Here is a 22,861-nt window from a genome sequence, read left to right as displayed (position 1 = left end):
GAGAGTGCGATGATACAGCTTTAAAGAAAAGTAAGTCAATACTGGTAATTGTGCTGGGCTACTTGCAAGACCCCTGTTAGGCTAAGTAGCTCTTTGAATCCCAGCCTAAACAAGCAATCTATATGTAGCATTATGCAGGCATTTATCAGCGCAGATGAACAAACACTGATTGGACAACACAGTAATCAATTCCATTCTCTCCACGCAAACAATAACCTGAAAAGACTGATTCATTTTGCATTATGGAAAGGTGATAATTCACCACACCTATAATAGTTCCATCCAACTACCTCTGTCACAAACCGGACAGTCTTTACACCTTAGTTCCAATTATCAGTCTTTTAACATTTCATGTCATTTACCTTGAAAGCAAATCAATCAGCTCCAGTTTAGACATTCCGTCAGGAAGGAGTCGTGGAATAGCAGCAACACAAGTCCTGAAAAGGTCAATTTTTGGTTTTCTTTCACCTCTGAATATAAGAAAAAGAATTTATGCATTACTAGTCAATGCCCAAACATGAGGAGAAAATAACAACAACAACAACAGGTGGTATTCAATTAAATACCTGCACTAGAGCAACAGGATTTTCCCTTTGTGCTGCTTGCCTGTACACTGTTCCCCAATTTTCTCTGAAGGATTGGTGGGAAAACCCAGAATAGATTTTTTTGGGGGGGGAGCAGGGGGAGAACAGTCTGCTAACCAAACGTTCACTTTAGTGGGGAATGCTTAACACTTCCCTTCTTGTCATCTCCCCATTGAAAATCCCCTCCCAAAAAGTCCATGTTTTTCCATCTACAAAAAAATATAACTGAGCCCCCCCCCCTTTTTTTGAGGATGGTGATGTTGAGCAGAAAAAAAGACATGACATGAAAATGAAACGGCATCTCCCTGCCTGCCCTGCCCGTGTCTCCCTCGATTCCTCCAGAAAAACTTGCAGCCAGCCAGTTGAGAGACTGTTACTTGGCCCTGTGTTGTATCATCTAGTTCTTGCCCAGAAATGGATAGGCATTCACTCTATTCATTAGCAGACTCTTTTTATAAGATCTGGCTTTTTCAGGGCGGGATGGGGAGAAAACTATGTGCTAATCAAATTGTACAAATTAACTTAAAGTAATCCATAACCAAACACGCACGTGATCATATCTTCAGGTTCTTTGTTCAACATCTGTATGTTAGTGAGCATCATACACCGCCCAACTTCTTTATCAAGATGTCTCAGTATGTTGTCTACAGCTTTTCTTACTTGAGAATAATATATTGACATGCCTGGAAAAGTATACAGTGGGTTGACATCGGTTCATTGAATAAAAACTTAATATAAAATCTAGAATTTTATATTTTTACATATATTAACATGAAATCCAGTACTGTAGAACTATTCATCTCAATAACGTGTAGTACACTTGTAAGGTTCAATGGCATATATGCAGCGCGAAGTGTTTCTTGGATACCCTGAATATGAGTGATCTCTAGCCCTCACAACTTCACATAACATGGAATGTTCAGAAGAGAGTTACTAGGAAAATATTCAGATTTTAATGCTTAAGTATCTCATAGTTTCCAACCATAACACGAAACAGGTAGCATGACCAAACACAATAGATGACCGGAGTTGTAGTCTGTAAACAACCCAAGATTCTTTTTGAAGATGGGCAATTTAGCAACCAAGTAAATAAATAAATAGTCCACATCACTGGAGGCCACCATGTTGACTACCCCTGCACAAAGCCATAGCAAATACATTACAAATTTAGTTAAAAGCACTTCCTGGTTGCCACTGACAACTAGAAATTAGTTGCAGGTGACCAGATGGTGACCCAGGTCTCCCCGACTTGCAGTACAATCTCCAATATGAATCCAGGCCTCAGACATACCCAGTTCAGTTCATTATGCTAGCAACTTCTGAGAACTTTGCAAGACTGCTGTGCAAGTTCATAAACTGTTAAGAAACATGGCCTGATACTTGCCTATCATCTTTGCTTCCTCCTCTGTGAGGGTTTTGCTCAAGTATGTTTTCTTCACTCGTAACGTGTTCCCAGAAGGAAGCACAGCGCCAGTAACAGGCATCGGAGGCTCTCCATCTTTTTGTTGCAAGCTATCCGCAATAACCAAGAAGGCTCTCAGACCAATATTCATTCTCTGCAAATTTGGTGGGAAGCAAAGAAAGAGCCAGTATTAACATAACCTTCTAAAGACAACAACATCAAACTGCAATATTACAAATAATTTTGTTCACCCAACAAATGGGGGTAGGGAGAACCTCCAGCCCATGGGTCGGACTTGACCTGCTAGGGGTTGAAATTTGCCTTGTGAGGCTGTTTCCCCGCCTGCCTGACGCCTGATGTCCTATATGTGAAGCGTGCAGCAGGAAGAGACACGGATGACAACAAACCATTGGGAGCCTTACAGTGCATTGGCAAGAGAAAGCAGGCTTCAGCCCTTTTCAAGCCAGAACATGACTTCACTCAGGCAGCTTAGGAGAGCGAAGAACTCTGGGAGGCAGGGAACTGTGCCGGCCTCCCAGAGTTCTTTGCTCTCCTGTCTCCTTCACATGACACGGGTCATAACTCAACCCATTTGGGTCCTCAGTAGCTGTATCAAATTTATGTTTTCCGCTATACTCAAACCAAAAGCAGTATCTGTTACAGAATGTAGGGTACACTAGTACAGCTTTCCAAGAATGGTGCAGCTAGCCATTAAGTCTAGTTCTTGCTCTCTCCCTCTTTTTGTCTTTGTATTCTGTGTTGTTGTCATCTTGTATGTGATTCCGGTGCCGCCACCCCCTCCCGTGTGTGGAACAGCTGGAGGACAGGTGTATTAAGGGAAACTGTGAAAATGGAAATCAAGAACTGAAGAGATAAGCTGAGGGATGACAAGTTGGGAATGAATAAAATATAAAGGCAACAGATGACTGACACTTCTCTCTCTCTCTTTCTCTCTCATTCACACACACACAAGCAAACAAACAAACAGCATTATAAACTATAAAAGCATAATGATACCATACCTCTGGGTTGAGACTAAATGCTTTTGCTGGTTTTCCAACACAAAGAAAATCATAAATTATTTCTTTCATTGCAAAATCCAAACGTTCCTATGGTGAAAAGTTAGAAAAAAGAAAGAAAATTATTGCATGCCAACCATGAGCCTGGTAAAATTATAGGAACTGAACATCAACCATGTACAAGCACAGCTCATTTTAGCAAGTCTTCCTCTATCATGGTAGATTGTTCCCTTAATGAATAACCACTACCTATCAGACGTCATTTGTTTTCTTTCACAGAAGTGTGGTTCCCACTTCCAAGTGTGGTTTCCATTCCCACTGAAGCCTTTTTACTTATCCATAGAAGTAAGTGGCTCCTACTGAGTGCCTGGAAAATTAATAACTTATGATGGAGAAGCAGAAGTAGGTTTTATACCCTTTGCACCAGGCCCATTCCCATTTTGCTAAACAGTTTAGCACAAGAATGGGGAACCTGTGGCCCTCCAGATGTGGACTACAACTCACGTCAGCCCTAGCCAATGGACAGGGATGATGGAAGTCACAGTCCAACCATTTCTAGAGGGCCACGTGTTCTCTGCCCTTGGGATTAGTGTGAAATCTGAATGATGCAAACATGCAATGTCAAGATAAAAATGACCCACTGCTTAAAACTTGCAAGCGTTTTCATACCTGTGCAATAAACTGTATAATTTTCACAAATATATTTAGAGGCATGTCTCGTGGTACAACGCCACGGGAACCTTTCGGGAAAAGAGTTGTGATGATTGTTATAAGCCGGCTGTAAAACAAAAGGAGAATGTTAGCACAAGTTCATTCCTAGCAAGGCATCCCTGTGTCGTCTTGTTTAAATATTTGGAAGCAGCGTGAAGAAATCTTGATGAAGGACAGAGACTTTTTCTCCTTTTTTCCAGATTAAAAGCCACATAGGCATTCTGCCTATAGCACATACTAAAGGTTACAGAAATGACCCCTCTCTAGGTCAAGAAAACAATATGGATGTTTCCCTGATTGTAAGTATGTAAGGCAGGTTTGGGAAACCTCAGACCTGGGGGCCAAATCTAGCTTTCCAGGCCTCTTCATCCCCAGGCTGAGAGCCAGCGTGGTGTAGTGGTTAAGAGCAGTAGACTCGTAATCTGAGGAACCGGGTTTGTGTCTCTGCTCCTCCACATGCAGCTGCTGGGTGACCTTGGGCTTGTCACACTTCTCTGAAGTCTCTCAGCCCCACTCACCTCACAGAGTGTTTGTTGTGGGGGAGGAAGGGAAAGGAGAATGTTAGCCGCTTTGAGACTCCTTAGGGTAGTGATAAAGCAGGATATCAAATCCAAACTCTTCTTCTTCTTCTTCTTCTTCTTCTTCTTCTTCTTCTTCTTCTTCGTCTTCTTCGTCTTCTTCTTCTTCTTCTTCTTCTTCTTCTTCTTCTTCTTCTTCTTCTCTGCAGTCCACACCACTCACCAGCCGTGCTCTGAACCCTCACCAAGTGCTTTTACTTTCCTTGAACTGTGATAATGCCTCTTGCTTACATGGGTGGAGGATGGGTTTATGGGTGTGGCTGGAATGTGAACTAGTGTACAAAGATGAGTGCTCTGCCCACTTTTGCTTATGGCCACACCCAATCCTTGGCATGCGACTCTGAAAGGCTCCCCATGAGAGAATAAGAACTTAAGAAGAGCTTGCTGGAGCAGACTATTTGCCAGGGGTGTGCGGTCAGTGGACTAGGGGGACTAGGAAGTCCCCTAAATGTTCCTGGTAAATTAGAGTATTAAATTCTAGCGCCTCCTTCTCAAAACCTGGGAAGCTTCTGCCTGGTTTAGGGAGGGAGGTGCGATGCTGCAAGGGGGCCCAAGAGCCCTTCTCCCACCTTCCCATCTAGTCCAGGATCCTAGTCTCATGGCTGCCAGCCAGGTGCCTGTGAGAAACCTACAAGCTGGACCCAAGCACAAGAGCACTCTCTCCTCCTGTGGCTTCCAACAACTGGTACTCACAAACCTTAACTGCCTGCAATCATGGCTATTAACCATTGATAGCTTTTATCTTCCATATAAGCCATGGGTAGGCAAACTAAGGCACGGGGGCCGGATCCGGCCCAATCACCTTCTCAATCCGGCTCACGGACGGTCTGGGAATCAGCATGTTTTTACATGAGTAGAATGTGTCCTTTTATTTAAAATGCACCTCTGGGTTATTTGTGGGGCCTGCCTGGTGTTTTTTACATGAGTAGAATGTGTGCTTTTATTTAAAATGCATCTCTGGGTTATTTGTGGGACATAGGAATTTGTTCATTTCCCCCCCCTTCAAAATATAGTCCGGCCCCCCACAAGGTCTGAGGGACAGTGGACTGGCCTCCTGCTGAAAAAGTTTGCTGACCCCTGATATAGAAGGTTCTCCACCCCTATAAAGGGCAATTATTTTTAGGGGTCAGAAGTGCATCATATACTTATCAAATAACTCTATACACATGTGCTCAAGCCTGGATTGCAGAATACAACATAGGAATTCATATTTATCAATTCTGCTCCATTCACACTTTGTTGCTAATAAATGATGCTCAACTTTTGAGCAGGTTGGTGTTTCAGAACTTGCATTCATCTCACACTTTTTGTATGTGGATAAAGAAAAAGGTAAAGGACCCCGACAGTAAAGTCCAATCGCGAACGACTCTGGGGTTGTGGCGCTCATCTCGCTTTACTGGCCAAGGGAGCCAACGTTTGTCCGGGTCATGTGGCCAGTTTCCAGAGCAGTGCACGGAAACGCCATTTACCTTCCCGCTGGAGCAGTACCTATTTATCTACTTGCACTTTGACGTGCTCTCGAACTGATAGGTTGGCAGGAGCAGGGAGTTCACTCAGTTGCGGGGGTTCAAACCGCCGACCTTCCGATCGGCAAGCCCAAGGCTCAGTGATTTACACCACAGTGCCAACCACACCCCTTTTGTATGTGGATACAAAGCAAAAATTCAACTGTAAATAAAAGACAAAGGTCTGAAAAAGGAGAGAAGAAATCTGAAAAAGAGACATTCAGATGAGGCTGTCCTCTTCCTTTCTATGTGCTAGGGTGTGATCCATATTTACAGACAGGAAATGATGTGAACATGGATATAACTTGAGAATTATAAAATGCAGGGGAGGGGGCCAGGAAGGTATTTTAATTAAAGCTGTTTGACCATTAAGTGATAAACATTCCAATAGTAACAAAACCAGGTAACACATTTTTACCTTTGAGTAGTTGTATTGCTTTCACATTTAATTCTAATCATGTAAACCCACAGTAGTCTGTAGAGAGATTCCAGTGCAACACGAGCCATTTTGGGATCTTTGTTCTAAAAGCAACAAATACATAGAGCAGTTTTCAAACACATAATTTCCCATCTCTTCAAGCCTTCACTTTATTTACTAAATAAACAATGAATGATTGCAAATGAACTGGCTAGAGTATTTCACCATTGGATTCTTACAGGAATTTAAAAATAGTGTTTCTCTACTAGACATTAGACATTGCAGCTAGAAGCCACAGATAGATTCATCTTCCATGAATTCCACTGTGACGCAACTGTAGGTATAGATGCAACAGACTGCATCTGCCATCCAAACTCTATTGGTTTAGTTTTAATAATAATAATAATAATAATAATAATAATAATAATAATGTATTTATACCCTGCCCATCTGGCTGGGTTTCCCCAGCCACTCTGGGCAGCTCCCAACAGGATAATCAAAACATGATAAAACATCAAATATTTAAAACTTCCCTAAACAGGGTTGCCCTCAGATATCGTCTAAAAGTCAGATAGTTGTTTATTTCCTTGACATCTAATAAATTACAAAAGAGGAAAGATACACACACACACACACACACACACACACACACATATATATATATACACTAACTTTGAGATTGGACAGGCAGTTGTTGAGGAAAATATGCCATCTGTTTAAAAAGAACTGCTTCTGACTGACACAAAGTAGGCAGGTTACCAAAGGATACAAAGCCTAAATAGGAGACAAAGAGGATACAGAATTATTTGTATGACAAAAATGGAGGAAACTACTTTAGCACCCAATCTGCAGTAAATACCAGAGGCCAATCTCTCTTCAGTGCTACATTAGATGCACCAGCCAACATAAACACTTTGCTCAATATCATAGTTAAAAAGAATGCTCCTCTGAAGCTGTTATGAATTTTTATGACGACTCTGTATAGATGTAGAATTACTTTTTCACTAGAACAATAAAACATATCTGTCTTACACTACCCAGAGAATCCAAAATGCTGGCCAACATTTTGTAGCAGCATAGCACTGGTTTGTGTAATATTCCTGTGAAAAATTATAATGTGAAGAATAAATGTATATATTTGACGTGTTCAAGAATACCTTGTCATGGAGGACTCAGTATTCCCCTACAAAGGAGCAACAGTATAGACAAACACAGTCCTTGGCTTTAATGGACAAATTAACAAACAAATTCAGCTACTATGGGCACACCCCAATTATCCAAAGTGCATATTTGGACAACTTTCCCTTTTCCAGATTCGGTGCTAATTCAGAAGTTCCTGCCCACGTTCTGTTAACCAGATTAGTCTTTTAGTTAGGCTTGCAGTGGAAGAAATGGCATGATGCATTTTAGTGCTGTTCGGTTATCTCTCAAGTACTCAGAATAAGATCACCAAAGCTGTAAAAGTGATCTGTCAATTGCTCGGGAGGAATCAAGTGTCTTCTAGAAGTACAATCCCACGCAAAAATAAGTTCTGTTGAGTTCTGTAGGTCTTACTCCCAGGTAAATGCAACTTCAATGTATAAAAATGTACCTAAATCCTCATGGCTACTATTTTGTGTTATTCTGATCACCTATTGTGAATATTCCTACTTTGCTTGCATCTTTTACTTCAGTCCTCACAAAAATCCCCCCAAAAGATTGAAGCCTCCAAATGTTTTCAAAACTTCCTTCAACTTGGAATTTTACTAATCAGAGTTGCAATCTGGGAAAAGTTATTCTGTATTTTTCTTATTCAAATCATCATTATCTTTGGATGACCTTGCTATCAACAGAGGAGAACTAGGCCGAGATACCCACTTTTTAGGGAGGTGATTACACTTCTGTCCCTGAAATCAATGGGACTAAAAATTACTTACTTCTTGTTGGAACAAATCCAAAATTATTAATTGTTTCCTGAAGGATTATGCATTGTGTTCAGGGCCGTCTTAAGCATATCCGGTGCTGTGGTGCAAAGCTCCCTCCGGTGGTCCCCCCATTTCCCATAGTTTTTTAGGGAGGACGGCACTGCCAGTGGGTCTGGAGGCAGGCAGGCAGTGGCTGGAGGGCGGCTCCTCTGGCGGGGAAGAGGTGGAGGCTGGATGTGGCGCCTCCCGGCTCAGCTGGCCGCTTAATGCCGCGGTGGAGGCTCCAGGCGCGGTGCTGCTTCGGCGCGGCATGGCAGAGGTGGGCGAGGGCGGCAAGCTGATGCCGGGAAGCACCGCGTCCAGCCTCTGCCTCTTCCCTGGCGCCCTCCAGAACTTGGTGCCCTGGCACCTCGCGCCACTAGCCTCTATGGGTAATACGCCCCTGATTGTGTTACAAAACTAGACCCTTAACTTTCTCACAGTTACAAGCTTCATTGCATTATGTTAGCCACTACTTGGCTGAATGAAGAGATAATGACCATATTAACTAAAGCAAAGCTGGTATGCCGAACAATCTCCTACTCCTCTTTTACTTATGATACCGTAGGTAAAGTTTTGTAAAGGTCCAAGGCTTCAGAATGTTTTAGCAGAGTCTGAATTACTGTGATCCACTTGGAGAGGCAAAATGCTTAAGGCATCCTGTGTCAAACTGATTCACATCTTCGTTTAATTCAGCCCTACTACAGCTTCCCAAAAATAAATGCCTATGCCACTGTTCATCTCAAAAGAAGAAGTAGAATTCTACTTAGCAGAACACAGAGGGGAAAGGGCACTGCTGCTTGCCATAAATTGGTCCGATGGGGGGGGGGTGGAAACCGCCTGAGAAATGCCTTATTAATGTGTATTGACAAGTAACACACATCCTTTCATTTTCCCATTCCTCATGATAATCTTTAGAACAGAGTAGCAGGTGATGGAAGTGAAATTATGAACATGTTTAAAAGCTACAAAGCAGCAATATGACTAGATCTGACAGAGACATGCAAAGCCAGATCACGCAGAGGCTAAAACAGATGTAGGGTTTCTTGTTTAAATATATAAAGTCTCACAGTAAAGCAGTAAATTGTTGTGTACAGAGTCAGATACAGGGAGATAATTTTGGAATCATTTCTGAGAGTCTTGTGAGAGAAACTTGCCTAAAGAGATTTCTGACAAAGGATTTTAGCTTCAGCATTACTAACCAGTGAGTGCTTCTTTCGCGAAGAGAGTTCAAGCGTTGTGTCATACAGACTTTCAACAAAGTTCCTCAGACAGGGGACATTCACTTCATTTTTAACAGCCTGGAAAGAGACCAGAGTCAGCATAAAGTTCTATCTCAAGATGGCTTTTTCTAATCCAACTTGAAAAGTCATGTAAACAAGAGTAACTTACAGCAGCTACTGGGACGAGAATTTCAACAAACAGCCCCGCTAATGCATGTTTGATATCTTTGTCTTTAACTTCAAGGAAATAATGTGCACATTCCTGGAACAAAATGAAACAGAGGGAGAGGTTGCACAAGGTATTTGCATTATACTTGACAAAATACTTGTCTTCGTTTTACTGAACAATATTACTTAATAAACGAAATAGTCTCCACTATTCAATGCAGCATGCACCAAAGTAAAAATGCCTAATTTCAGCCTAATAATAAGAATTATCTGTCAAATACACAAATATGAAAGACTGATGAGCAAACCTCTCTGTGTTGGTGACAATTATACAACGGAAATTTCCCCAGTCATCTTGATGCAGCCAGCATTTCCTGTGTTCCACCTTTCTTTACAATGGAACCCATTTGAGAGTAAAAGCCACATTCCAATGAAATCAGTTACTAGAATTCCATTGACAGTAAAGTATCCTGATTGCCTCATCTAAAAATGTACAGTGATAAGGAGCCACATTACCTGCATAAACTGAAGAGAGGCTTCAAAATCCTCCACTGGATACATCTTTATGCGAAAAAATTTCATTCCCATTATCAGACTGATAATGCTTTGAACAATATAAGGGCTCTGCTCTTTATGTCGCAGCTCTTTTAATTCTGCCATGAATTTCTTCTTCACAGCTGGAAATCTTTAGGCAACGACAACAACAACAAAAGCTACAATGACGCTTCTTTCAAAGCAGAAGTTTGAGAGCAAAATAAAGTTCCACTGGAAAATGGAAACTTGGAATTACAGAACATTTTTCTCCTAGAAATACTACTGATATTTGTGAGTGATAGGACTGAAAGGGTCTAATAAGAGATGATTCCCCCCCCCAAAAAAATGTTTGGCCTTGAATCAAACTGGAGACAACCTGAACAAAGGGATGCCAGACTTTCGAGAGGCAACCTACAATAGCAGGAAACCTCAGGACCAGGGGCCAAATGTGGCTTGCCAGCCCTCCCTTATTGTCCCTCAAAATTCTCCACGGGCCATATCCCACATTTACTCTGTTCTGCACCCCAAATGTTTTTTTTCCTGGCTGGAATGTGTCCTTGAACTCTGATAATGGAGGATAGAAAGGGGTGTGTATAGAAACTAGGCTATAGTACATAGATAGAATCTGTATTCATCGCTGCATCGATTTGCCTCAGGGCCTGCCTACCACCATCAGCAAATCCTCAGAAGGGTTACCTAGAAGGGAGTATGCTGGGCTGAAAAACATTCCCAACTCCTCCTCTCGCACATAAATATTTTTAAGTGGAAAAAGTAAAATAAAAACCGGGGAGAGGCAGAAAGCAACAATAAGAATGAAGGGCAATGTACTTCAGGGTCTCAAATTATCCGTGAAAGATCAGTAGGCTATTATCTCAAAAGATAACATGGACTTATCCAATCAAAGACAATCAGATGGAAAGAAAATGCTGTCACACACACACAAAAATGTGTCTTCAAATTCCCTCCCGTAAATATGAATAAGGTTGTTGGGGGGGGGGGAGAAAAACAACACTATATAATACACCAAGCTAAATGAAATTATCACTTTTCTTCTTTTCCTTTTTGTCAGGCGGATCTTCACCGTTGTGAATTATTACCCTGATTACAAAAAGTCTTTCCATTCCTATAGGCGTTCCATGTTTGGCATTAATGGGCCGAAGAAAATGAGGTTTCTGCAAGCCTGTGCTAAATTGGCTTAGGACTGCTTGACTAGATGTAGAAGCCACCTTCTGTGATTCTACAGGTCTCCATGCCAAGCCACAACTTGATAAACAGAGTGCTCATGAGTAGAATGATTTATGCCTTTAATTTCTCTACCGGGGGGAAACTAATACACCTCTAACCAAATACCCTCATGTTTGTTTGTTTTTAAAAGAAAAACCTGTAAAATATTTCAGGCTTTGACTAGATCTCTTATTAAAGGCACTTACTTTGCTTGTGCTAGAACCCCTATTACTTCAGCATACAGATCTGCAACAATGTGCATATTTCCAGTGTTAGGACCAAGGTACCTACCAAAAAACAAGTCAGAAGTTTAAGAATATGCATTTTATATTTATATTTATATTTATAGGTAGAGATAGATAGATAGATAGATAGATAGATAGATAGATAGATAGATATAGGTAGATATAGATAAGATATAGTACAGTAAAGTTAAGGTTTTCCCGATCAAAGATAATAAGGTACTCTTATCACACAACGATGCTTGCAAAAATTTTATGTTCAGGGTACACTCTTCACCATATTCCCACAAAGAACATCTAATTCTGCTAAGATTTCACAAATCTTGTGAGGATCTCCTACAATTCTCCCCTGTAGTGCTTTCTCAAGAGGAAGCCTTCCGTGTTGTGAAGGCAGGCAGACTGGAAATGGGGGACAGGGTGGCAAGCCTACAATAAAGACTTAAATAGATTTAACATTAATTCTTTATCTGCACGAGACCTCTAGGAATAGTAATTCTGCAACTAACATTAAATACTCTCATCTAAGTATGACTCCCAAGATTATCTGGGAGAAACCATTGACAGTTAACCTGGCATAAAACATGTTTTAAGTTTGCTGAGTAGATTGTTCTGAAAAGAGGTCTTTGCTCCATTAATTTACTGGCACTCACATTTCAGAAGCAGTGCTATGTGTTCTTATCTCATGCTTCTATCTGATCTTAGCTTTGGCTTCTTTCACAGTAAGCAAGTGATACTACAGTGTGTTAAGAGTTAAACTGACAGAACTATTCATGCAAATGTGGCCAAATATTTGAGACCGTGTACAAGAATGAACCTTACCCTTCTTTGTATTTAAAGTGCTTGAAAGCCAAATTGATAACATCGTGTACTAAACCATCTATTACCGGATGAAGCTGAATCTGGAAAAGAAACAAGCAGGACGTAACTGACTTGTCAAAAGACTCAGCAGGAGAGATGGCAAAGCCAATGGTATCCACTATTAACAAGAAAACAAAAACAAAACGTAAACTGTCTTTTGAATTTATATAATGCCCTTCCTCCCTGAAGGGTCCGTAGGTGTGGGTAACAACATAAAACCAGAAAAACTATATATAAGAATTATTAATATTTACTGATGCAATATAATCTGCAAGGTGAGATATTGCTCTTGTTGGCATCTGTCTCAGGAGACAATGGAGACAGACAAGACAGCACAATTCTTGTCACTACCGGTATATCATTGCTAATCAATGCAGCTTGCATTTAGGGACCACAGGTACTAAGGAGATTGCTCCTCATGTGTGGTTTTCACTATTGGAAACTAAACACAACTCCTGTCCATTTGCTTAAGTCTGCAATCATAAACATGCTAGCAAATTTTGCTGGAACTACCGAGGCTTAAGTCCTCGACAATGCATTTGAAACTGAGCTGTCTGTTCCATTTTCAGGCAATTATAGAAAGATGTTTCTTCAAATGATTAGACATTTTTCATTAGAAAGTGTGGAGCGGAAACTGCTACTGAGCTGGTGGGGAAGAGATGGGGAAGTTGGCATTGCACCACAAAAAGCTACCTTCCGCTTAAGAAGGGAAGTAGTTAAGGTGGAATGTAGGAAGCTGTCTTACACTGAGCCAGACCACTGGTCCAATACTAGCTCAATACTGTATGCACATAAGGAATTAGTGGAAGAGCAGAAAGAAAATCCAAAATTAAGAAATTATGCAGACTTGAGATCTACTGGCATAAGCTGGCTAGAGTATCTTCAATTGAGAGCGATATTTCAACAGGATTTAAAAAATAGAGGGTTTGAAAATAAAGAAACAAGAATAGATGAAATAATTGTTTGCAAACAAAAAATATTATCCAAAGTATATAGATTAATAAAAAGTGAACAGCAGACCTCAGATATAAAAAATAGCAACATGATAAAGTGGGAAAAAGATTTTGGGCATGAAATTGAATATGATAAATGGAAGCAATTCTGGACGAAAAACATTAAATTTACAGCCTCTTACCAAATAAAAGAAAATCTCATGAAGGTACACCATAGATGGTATCTAACACCAGAAAGAACAGCCAAGATAAGTAACTCCAGGAACAATAAGTGCTGGAGATGTAGAGACCAGATCGGGACGTTGTTCCACATCTGGTGGACTTGCCCCAAAATTAAAGAATTTTGGACGATGATCCACGAAGAGGTGCAAAAGCTGATCAAAATATCGTATACTAAAAAACCAGAGCTATACTTATTGGGAATAATTACCAATGAAATACCAAGAGATAGAATAAATATTTTTCTATACGTGACAACCGCCGCAAGAACGCTCGTGGCCAAATATTGGAAAGGAGATCAGTTACCATCAAAAGACGAATGGGTCAGTAAAATTGTAGAATATCTGGAGCTAGCGAAGCTGACGAACTACATTAGAGGTGCTTCTAAAGAAACAATTAAAAATCAATGGAAATATATAAATGAATATTTGGGGAAACAAGATAAGAATAGAAGATATTGGTTGTGTCTAGAATAATGAAAGGAATTAAAGTTAGTAAAGTTAGTAAAGCGATGTTTGGAAGATCTATAAAATTTGTGAAATATGTACAAACGACAGATAGAACAAGGTAATTTATTTAAAATATGAAGCGTTGTTAAAGCAGTGGAAGTTCTTTTTGTGTGTGAAGCTTAACCATGTATGTCAGCTGGAGTTTCTTTACTCCCCCTCTGACTTCTTTCTTTTCTTTTCTCTCCTTTTCTTTTTTCTTTCTTTTTTCTCTTTCATTTGTTTTTTTTTTCTTTCTTCCCCTTTTTTTTCTTTTTTTTTCCTCTTTTCTTTGGACAGTGAATGTAGACATATGTTTTGGACTGTGTTTTCCTTTTTTGTATATATTCATTCACATATGTGAGATATGTAAGAATATTTTTAAAGAACAATAAAATTTATTTAAAAAAAAAAAATACTGTATGCACTGACTGGCAGCAGCACTCCATTTGCAGATGCCAGGCACTGAAACAGGGACATTCCGAATGCAAAGCAGATGTTGTACCACTGGGCTAATGTCCTTCCCCCCCTCCCTTATTAAACTTCCAGTACCTACTGAAGACCCTTTTCTTTCCACAGCAGGCATTTTAATTGATTTTTGAGCATATGGTTCTAACGGATCTTAATTTTTTGTGCTGTGGCTTCATAAAAGACCATTCCAATTAAGTGGTATGTAAATTGTTTAAATAAATAAGTAATCAATCAATCAATCAGAAATATGGGGCCAAAGCACACCCTGGACAACTAGTTCACTCCTTGGTGCACACATGACAGGTGTTTACCTCATATAAAACTTCAGAAGTTTTAACTGTAGTCACAGAATCCTAGAATTGTAGAGTTGGAAAGGGTCCCAAAGGTCATCTAGTCTAACCCGCTGCAATGCAGGAATATTTTGCCGAACACGGAGCTTGAGATTAAATGTCTCATACTCTACCAACTTAGCTATCTAGCTATTCTTTCAGTATTGCTCTGTTTGCCACCCTGGGTTCCTTTTGAGAGTATGGGATATAAAATTGATAAAAATAATAAAAAAAGCTATCTACTTGCTGATAGATCGATTTGCCTATATCTATCTATCCATAAATGTTATAAAAGTGTGATTCCCTTCTCCCTATAGCCCAAGGCTCCTTTGGTATTGTAGTATTGCATTACATTATAGGGACGCGAGTGGCGCTGTGGGTTAAACCACAGAGCCTAGGGCTTGCCGATCAGAAGGTCAGCGGTTCGAATCCCCGTGACAGGGTGAGCTTCCGTTGTTCGGTCCCTGCTCCTGCGAACCTGGCAGTTCAAAAGCACGTCAAAGTGCAAGTAGATAAATAGGTACCGCTCTGGTGGAAGGTAAACCGTGTTTCCATGCGCTGCTCTGGTTCGCCAGAAGTGGCTTTGTCATGCTGGCCACATGACCCGGAAGCTGTATGCCGGCTCCCTCGGCCAATAAAGCGAGATGAGCGCCGCAACCTCAGAGTCATCTGCGACTGGACCTAATGGTCAGGGGTCCCTTTACCTTTACCATTACATTACATTGTATTTTATTATATTTTGAATTTATATTTTGCCCTTCCTCCTGAAAGGGCCCAGGGTGACAAACACACATACAATTTAAAAACAAAAAGCAGTTAAAACATTCTAAAATGATTTAAATTTTAAAAAGTCTAAAAGCAGTGTCAATTCAAAACATCATTTCATCCAGCAGTCTTGGGGTTGCCAGGAACAACATTTTGCAGCCACCAAATGTCTTGGCAAACAAAACTTTTTACTATTTAACCACCAGTTAGTTCTGCTTGCTCAAAATCAATCCTTGTAGAAGTAAATCCTTTTGTTTCCTAAGACAGGCTTAAATTGGGTGCAACATTTCATTAAATATTTTTAAATGACTTACCTGTTTCAAAACCTCTATTAATACTAAAGAAAAAATAAAATCAATAGCGAGATCTCTTCTTTCCATTAAATAGTCTCGTTGCTGTTCATCACTGTAAAAATCAGACAAAAATGATTAAAAGCATTATACAGTCAGCTAGCTAAAATTCACCTCAGACTTTGGAAAAAAACAAAGCATAAAAATAAGAAAAAGGGAAAGGGAAAGGGAAAAAAGGCAGCAGCATGTTGTAAGTGTGGCATAACAAGATCAAGAACATGTCTGATGAAATAGCTTGAATATTAAATACCTTCCTCTATCTCTCATTTTCTATTTTTTTCTTTAAAAATTCCTTCAAAATTTGGTGGTATTCAAATAACTTTTTGTGCTAGCATAAGGAGATTCCCTCCTCTCCCCCTGCACCATACTCAAATCTTGTTGGAAACCCACCAGAACAGATTTAAGGAGATAGGGAACAGGGGATGAGACATTCCATTCCACAAGAAAGAAAACACAATTGCACTGACAGAATGTTCACCTCTACTCTACATTGAATGCCATGCTTTTTTTTAACACATCAGATTTAAAAACCAAAAAAAAAAAAAACCAAAACAGGAAAGCAAACACCTTTGACATACGATGTACCAGCCCAAGACATTTTGCTGCCTGAGGCCGAGCCCAAAGAGTCCTTGCTCCTAGTAGGGGCAACGGTTCTAAAAGCCTTGCTGCTCTTATTCAGACGCTAAGTTCTTGCCATCACCTATCTCCACTGCAAGTGGAGTGACTTTACCAAGCTTCATGCAGGGCCCCACTGACATATAAAGTGTGGACCTCTCTAACTTCCATAGCAATAGCAATAGCTGTTTTTTGGACGGGTGCCTTAATGGAATGGGTAATGGCCAATAAACTGATTTTGGGGAAATGGAGGCTTTGTTGGTGGGTGGGTGGTTCCCATGTCTAGATAGGCCAGCTGCCTGCTGTGGACACTCCCTCTAAAGAAGCTGGTACGTAGCTCCTGAATACATCTTTGTCATTAGAGGTCCAAGTGTTCTCTGTGGCTAGGAGTGCCTTTTACCAACTCTGTCTGGTATGCCAGCTATGGCCATATCTGGATCAGCATTACTTGGCCACTGCAGTCCATGCATTGTGACCTCAAACTGGATTGCTGCAATGCGCTCTACATGGGGCTGCCCATGGAACTAGCCTGGAAACAGTGGCTAGACTGTTGATGCAGGAAGATTGTCAATGGCATGTGACACCTCTCTGTTAAAACATCTGCACTGGCTGCCCACATGCTACTGGCCCAAGTGCAAAGTTCATGTGTTGAGCTTTGGTCTCATGATACTTTAAGGACCATGTGAGCTCTTACATCTCAGCTCCATCGCTGAGAGAACTGTTAGTTGTCCTCTATTTTACAGAGGCCCACTGGCGTAGGAAGGGGGGGGCGTAGGGGGCGGGGTGTCCAGGGCAGCGGGATCCCGGTAGGGTTCCATCTCGGCGTGCCACGCCCCCAGAAGGCGGGCCAGCCCTGCCCCCGCCTACTTCCTGCCCCCGGTGCTGGAGCATGAAGCTCCGCCACTGCAGAGGCCTGACTGGCCTAACTAGAAGCCAGGCATTTAGTGTTGCTGGCCCCATGCTGCGCAAAACTGAAAGTCACTTTTGACTTTCAGGTATCTCCTCAACACATTTTTGTGGCTTTGTAGCCATTTAGTTTTCAATCCGTGCGGCATCTGAATAATTATATGTCTTCTTTATGTATTTATTTTTACCTTAAATGATGTTTTATGTCTTATACTATACACCACCTTGATATATTTTATGACACGACAGTATAAAATAAATATTAATTTTATAAGCAAGCAAGCAAGCAAGCAAACAAACAAACAGGCACCAAGAAGACTTGGCTGCCAGTGTTAGAAAGTGCTTAGGAGTATACCTTTTGGATTTAGTGCTTGTTCTTGGTCTGTATTCATGAGATTCATCTTCTATGCCATTTTGTCTTTTATACCAGTCAAACAAAGTGCGCAGAATGGAAGGTAGACAATACTCTGAAAGTGAGCTCATTGAGCTTATTACCTGTATGGCAAAGGAACAAAAAAGCAAAATGTGTTTAGTACTGCCTCCTAAAACCTTTAGTCAGTAGTTCAATTTGTTTTTAATTCAGGCACACAGGCGTTCTTCTCTGGTGTTTTCCTTGAAAGTGGCAAAGGGCTGGGAGAAAGGGCTACCATGATGTCTTTTAGCAACAGCACACACCTATTATTATAATTATCACCATCATTGCCATCATCAGTGATTAAAACTGGTGGGGTCTTAGTGAAGGAGACACTTGTTTGCTGTTCCTTTAATCTCAGGCCCCACCAGTTTTAACTGAATTCAATTAAAGCTTGCAGCTTCCTTAAGTCAGCAGATACATTGGAGATCTTGAGAGCTTCACCTGGTTCCTGTGATGGCTGTGAGCCCTCCACTGCCCACATCATGATGATGTGGCAAGGATGGTTACCTTGGTTTCCCCCCCCCCAAAAAAAAGCCCATAGGGCTGAAGAAGTGATGCTCTCTCCCACTTCCTCTTTCAGATCTATGTGCTTCTAAAGCAGGCACAGGCAAACTGCAGCCCTCCAAATAGTTTGGGACTACAATTCCCATCATCCCTGACCACTGGTCCTGTTAGCTAGGGATGATGGGAATTGTAGTCCCAAACATCTGGAGGGCCGGAGTTTGCCTATGCCTGTTCTAAAGATTCCAACCAGCAGCTGAACTGAAAGCAAAGTGACTGAGATGGTAGAGGGGGGGGGGGAGAGGAAAAACTGGAAGAGAAAAACTGAGTAGCCAGGAGGAGAAAGTGGGAAAGTCAGGGAAGGAAGAGAAATGAATTGCCAGAGAAAGATGGATCACATACACATCTGATCCAGTTAAATGGGATGCTTTGAAATGGTATAAATTTCCCAAGGGTTTTCACCCAATCATGATCAAATCACAGATCACATCTGTCTCTATTGACTGAACCATGAAAATAGCGGATCAGGTGCTTTCCAGTGCTGCCATAGCACAAAAACATGGAACCAAGCCATGGATCCAAGTATGTATATATGTGCATATATCAAAACCAGTAACAGATAATAGGTCACCTGTGCCTCCACAGAATTGCGGCAGTATTGTGGTCATACTGTTGTAAAAATCATAAGGATTCACAAGGATTGGGCTTTTGGTATTTCTGTGGTACTGGTACTGGCTAGCACTAGGTTTGGTGCTCTCTGTCCCTCTCATTTTTAAAGTTGCAATTCAGTTCTGTCACCTATGGCTTAAATCAAGATTGTGGTTCATTAGTTTACCAGTGTTAAGATGTATGTTATCACCAATGCTGCTTTGTTAATTGGTCACTGTGACTATCATGTTTTTTAAGTACCATATATGCTCGAATATAAGCCAACCCAAATATAAGCCAAGGCACCTAATTTTACCACAAAAAACTGGGAAAATCCATTGACTTGAGTATAAGCTGACAGCGGCAAAGGTGGAGGAGGAGGAAAGAGCAGCCCGATAGGGCTGCTTTCAGGCTGCTCGTTCCTCTGCCAACAACAGCCTCTGCCGGGGACCCTCACTTGAGTATAAGCCGAGGGGGGCTTTTTCAGCATAAAAAAAAATGTGATGGAAAAGTAGGCTTATACTTGAGTATATATGGTAATTGTTATTCTCTGTTCATTTCCTCAACTCCTATCATTTACATTCCCCTCTCCTGACATGTGTATGCAATCACCAATTTAGAATTACACATCATGCACCAGATGAAGCAGACTACGGTCCATAAAAGTATAATAATAATGATAATGATAATAATAATAATAGTTACTCATATTTAAGTTGCTGCAAAATTTCCTGTTGTTCTTTCAAAAGCAGACTTTGATACCATAGCACAAATTGGCTTTCAAAATCTTCTCACACTTTCAAAAACGGTTTGCTAAGTAATGCGGTGGGGGTAAGGGACTGCCCTTAGAGAAAGGCAAGTCTAGAAGTTGTCCCTAGACATATGAATTTTTTGTTTTTTTTATTTTATAAAAAACAAAATCAAAAACAAATGCATAGCAGAGTGAATACAAAAACATCCAAACGTCTAAAAACAAAACACAAAACAGGCTTTCTTATGTATACATCAAAGGCTAGGGGAAAAAAACATCTTTGGAAACCAGATTCTATCAAGCAGACTATCTTATTCTAACTTCATCATCTCTGTAAATAATTCCAAAGAGGCATGTGGAATTAATTTTGCACTGGATCAATGGCACTGTGACCCCGAATAGCTCATCTGGTTTTGCCAGCTTGCAGATACTGTACCACTATGCAAATAGGTTGGTGGTCATTTCATGTATATATCTTCTTCCACAGTTCTTTGCTACCTGAGTGTGACATGGGATGCTAGGTGCATGTTTGTTCTGAAGTCATGGCGGCAATGTAACTAGGAAGTGTGTTCCTAACCTTGTCAACTAATGATGAGGCACCGGAAGATATTCTACTGGTAATATGCTGCTATGGGTTCACCAGTTCTTGACTTTGTGCAGTGACTTTCATCCAGGCAGCTACATACCTTTCCATACGTATATCTGACTAGTAAGAACCCAGCACATGCAGCTCCAACCTACTGAATCCAAAATTACTGAACAGTGTGCCAAAAGTAATGCAAACCAAACACACAGATGCTGTATGTCCTCTGCTCTACGGTATTTGCACAGGGTGTCTTTGGCTTTTTTAAATCCTTCTGTCGCTCGTTGGTCTTATAAGGCAGGAAGGAAGGGTGGAATTTGCAGAGACTGGCTCTCGGAATACAGGAAGGGAGGAAAGTCTAGTCAGCAAGCTGGTTACTCAACTCCTCCATTTATTGGCATCAAAGCCAGTGGTGAGATGAATTCTAGCTCTGTGCTGCTGTTGAAGGGGAGTGTGCAGATGTACAAATGTGTCCTTGTTGGACAAAAATGATCATGTTCTTCCATCCTAAGTGAACTGCATAGTGTACAGCCCTAAGATACCAGGTCTACACAAACACTGAGCTGTTCAAACACTCTGTTCATAGGACATTAAAAGTGGTCCATATAAATGCATTCTTTATATGAATTTTGGCAGAATATGCAAAAAAATAAATCAATTACAGCATGCCGGTAGCCTCCCTCCCTTAATACATAGAATATTAAAAACTGAGTAATTAAGTAGTCAAAGTACAAATTAAATTACATGGCAAAATAATCAATAAATCCTTCTGCATATGCCTAAAGGACAGAAATTACACATGACAACATTAACCACACTATTCAATGTGAAATTAGACTTTTGTCACTTCAAAAGTTCTTGCCTTGCCTAGAAAACTTGAACTCCGTACAGCACACTTTTTAAATAAAAAAAAAAACACCTAGTTTTCTAGACTGTCAAATACATTTTAGGGTCAGTTCTGGATCTGCTTTCCTTTCTAGCTTGACACTGTTTTACATTGAAACCTGCATCCATACATTGCTTTAATGATAGCTAGCTGTCTAAATGCCATTGTGCCTTTGAGGTGAATGGAAGTGAACTAAATATAAACCACCCCATAAGATAGGAAATAGAAGAAGGGGAGTAAAGAGAATTTAATAAATGTCAGTTCGACTCAGGCACTAAACTGCTATCTGTGCACCTGAAACAATCCCCCCGAAAATGTAAAGCGGTTTTGCGATTTTCTTTTTTAAGGGAGATACACAGCCATTGTCACTGCTGCCATCCTGTTATACTGGAATGACATTTCTGTTATAAAGATTATAAAGGCTGCTGACATGAAAGTTGAATTTTATTCAGTTCAGGAATAGGCTTCAGAGAGAAAATTGAATCTACACATTTAAACCTAACGCTGCCTGTTTGCAGAGCTCGTGTTTTAATGTCCTGCTAAACTCAATCAAATTCTTATCTTAGCAGAGTGCAGAGGCATCTTCATAGGGTTATAGATTAAGGCAGAAAGCTACACGTTTTGCAGGGTCACAGCAGGGACCAGATTCCATGACGGGTGGAGTTCCAGAATAACAGGGAGAGTCTTTGCCAAAAGCGCACTCTCTCTGGAAGAACCCTGCAGAAGGATAGGCTAATCTGTCAAGTCCAGCTTCTCTGGTTCTCATTTTGCCAACATTAAGTTCTAGTCTCCATATCCGTTTTCTTAACAGTCCTAATGAAAATGTATCAGCATTTCAGTGTCAATTTCTCCTAATATAAGCATCTTGATATACACATTTTCGTAGAGTGATTTTTTTCCTGAACATAATGCTTTTGTGTGCTGTTTGTATGCAACTTTTAGCCAGTATACATACATCTTTATATTCATGACTCGGCTGGAGAACTTCATTGCACAGTTCTGAGAAGTTTGCATTTTGCAGGACGGATATGTTTCAGTTAACGTATTGCTTTTGAAAGCGTTGAGTTAGGTAGGTCCGCTTTTAAATGCAGCAACCCTCTATCATCATCATCATAATTACTGCAACACAATTGTGAAGATGGGAAGGAAAACTCATGAAGGGGCCAGAGACTACCTTAGCTCAGGATATCTAGAGACTATCGGGTTGGGCTACTGTTTAGGAGTTTCAACTGGATCTTGGAGATGCTTAATTTCTGTATCTTCATTGATATACCTCACTATGGATTCACTATGAGGCTCAGGATATCTAGAGACTATCAGGTTGGGCTACTGTTTAGGAGTTTCAACTGGATCTTGGAGATGCTTAATTTCTGTATCTTCATTGATATACCTCACTATGGATTCACTATGAGGCTCAGGATATCTAGAGACTATCAGGTTGGGCTACTGTTTAGGAGTTTCAACTGGATCTTGGAGATGCTTAATTTCTGTATCTTCATTGATATACCTCACTATGGATTCACTATGAGGCTCAGGATATCTAGAGACTATCAGGTTGGGCTACTGTTTAGGAGT

The 22,861-nt window shown here is 40.7% G+C and overlaps 1 protein-coding gene across 11 annotated transcripts in view; it reads right to left on the bottom strand.

Moving 5' to 3' along the window:
* Window positions 1-22,861, bottom strand: part of FRY (FRY microtubule binding protein) — a 170,483-nt gene that overhangs the window by 81,540 nt on the left and 66,082 nt on the right. For all 11 annotated transcript variants that reach the window (XM_033146473.1, XM_033146462.1, XM_033146465.1 and 8 more), the window contains exons 4-17: window positions 17,858-17,997; window positions 15,946-16,036; window positions 12,371-12,450; window positions 11,516-11,596; window positions 10,068-10,236; window positions 9,553-9,645; window positions 9,363-9,461; window positions 6,890-6,991; window positions 6,218-6,321; window positions 3,675-3,783; window positions 3,009-3,095; window positions 1,969-2,140; window positions 1,135-1,267; window positions 363-470 (exon numbers count right to left, since the gene is read on the bottom strand). In XM_033146473.1, coding sequence (XP_033002364.1) covers window positions 363-470; window positions 1,135-1,267; window positions 1,969-2,140; window positions 3,009-3,095; window positions 3,675-3,783; window positions 6,218-6,321; window positions 6,890-6,991; window positions 9,363-9,461; window positions 9,553-9,645; window positions 10,068-10,236; window positions 11,516-11,596; window positions 12,371-12,450; window positions 15,946-16,036; window positions 17,858-17,997 — 1,568 coding nt within the window. The remainder of the gene's footprint in view (window positions 1-362; window positions 471-1,134; window positions 1,268-1,968; window positions 2,141-3,008; window positions 3,096-3,674; window positions 3,784-6,217; window positions 6,322-6,889; window positions 6,992-9,362; window positions 9,462-9,552; window positions 9,646-10,067; window positions 10,237-11,515; window positions 11,597-12,370; window positions 12,451-15,945; window positions 16,037-17,857; window positions 17,998-22,861) is intronic.

Source organism: Lacerta agilis, chromosome 4, assembly GCF_009819535.1.
Source record: "Lacerta agilis isolate rLacAgi1 chromosome 4, rLacAgi1.pri, whole genome shotgun sequence".
Classification (NCBI taxonomy): Eukaryota; Metazoa; Chordata; class Lepidosauria; order Squamata; family Lacertidae; genus Lacerta; species Lacerta agilis.
Note: the sequence above shows the minus strand (reverse complement) of the source record. Positions and strands in the feature narration are given on the sequence as shown.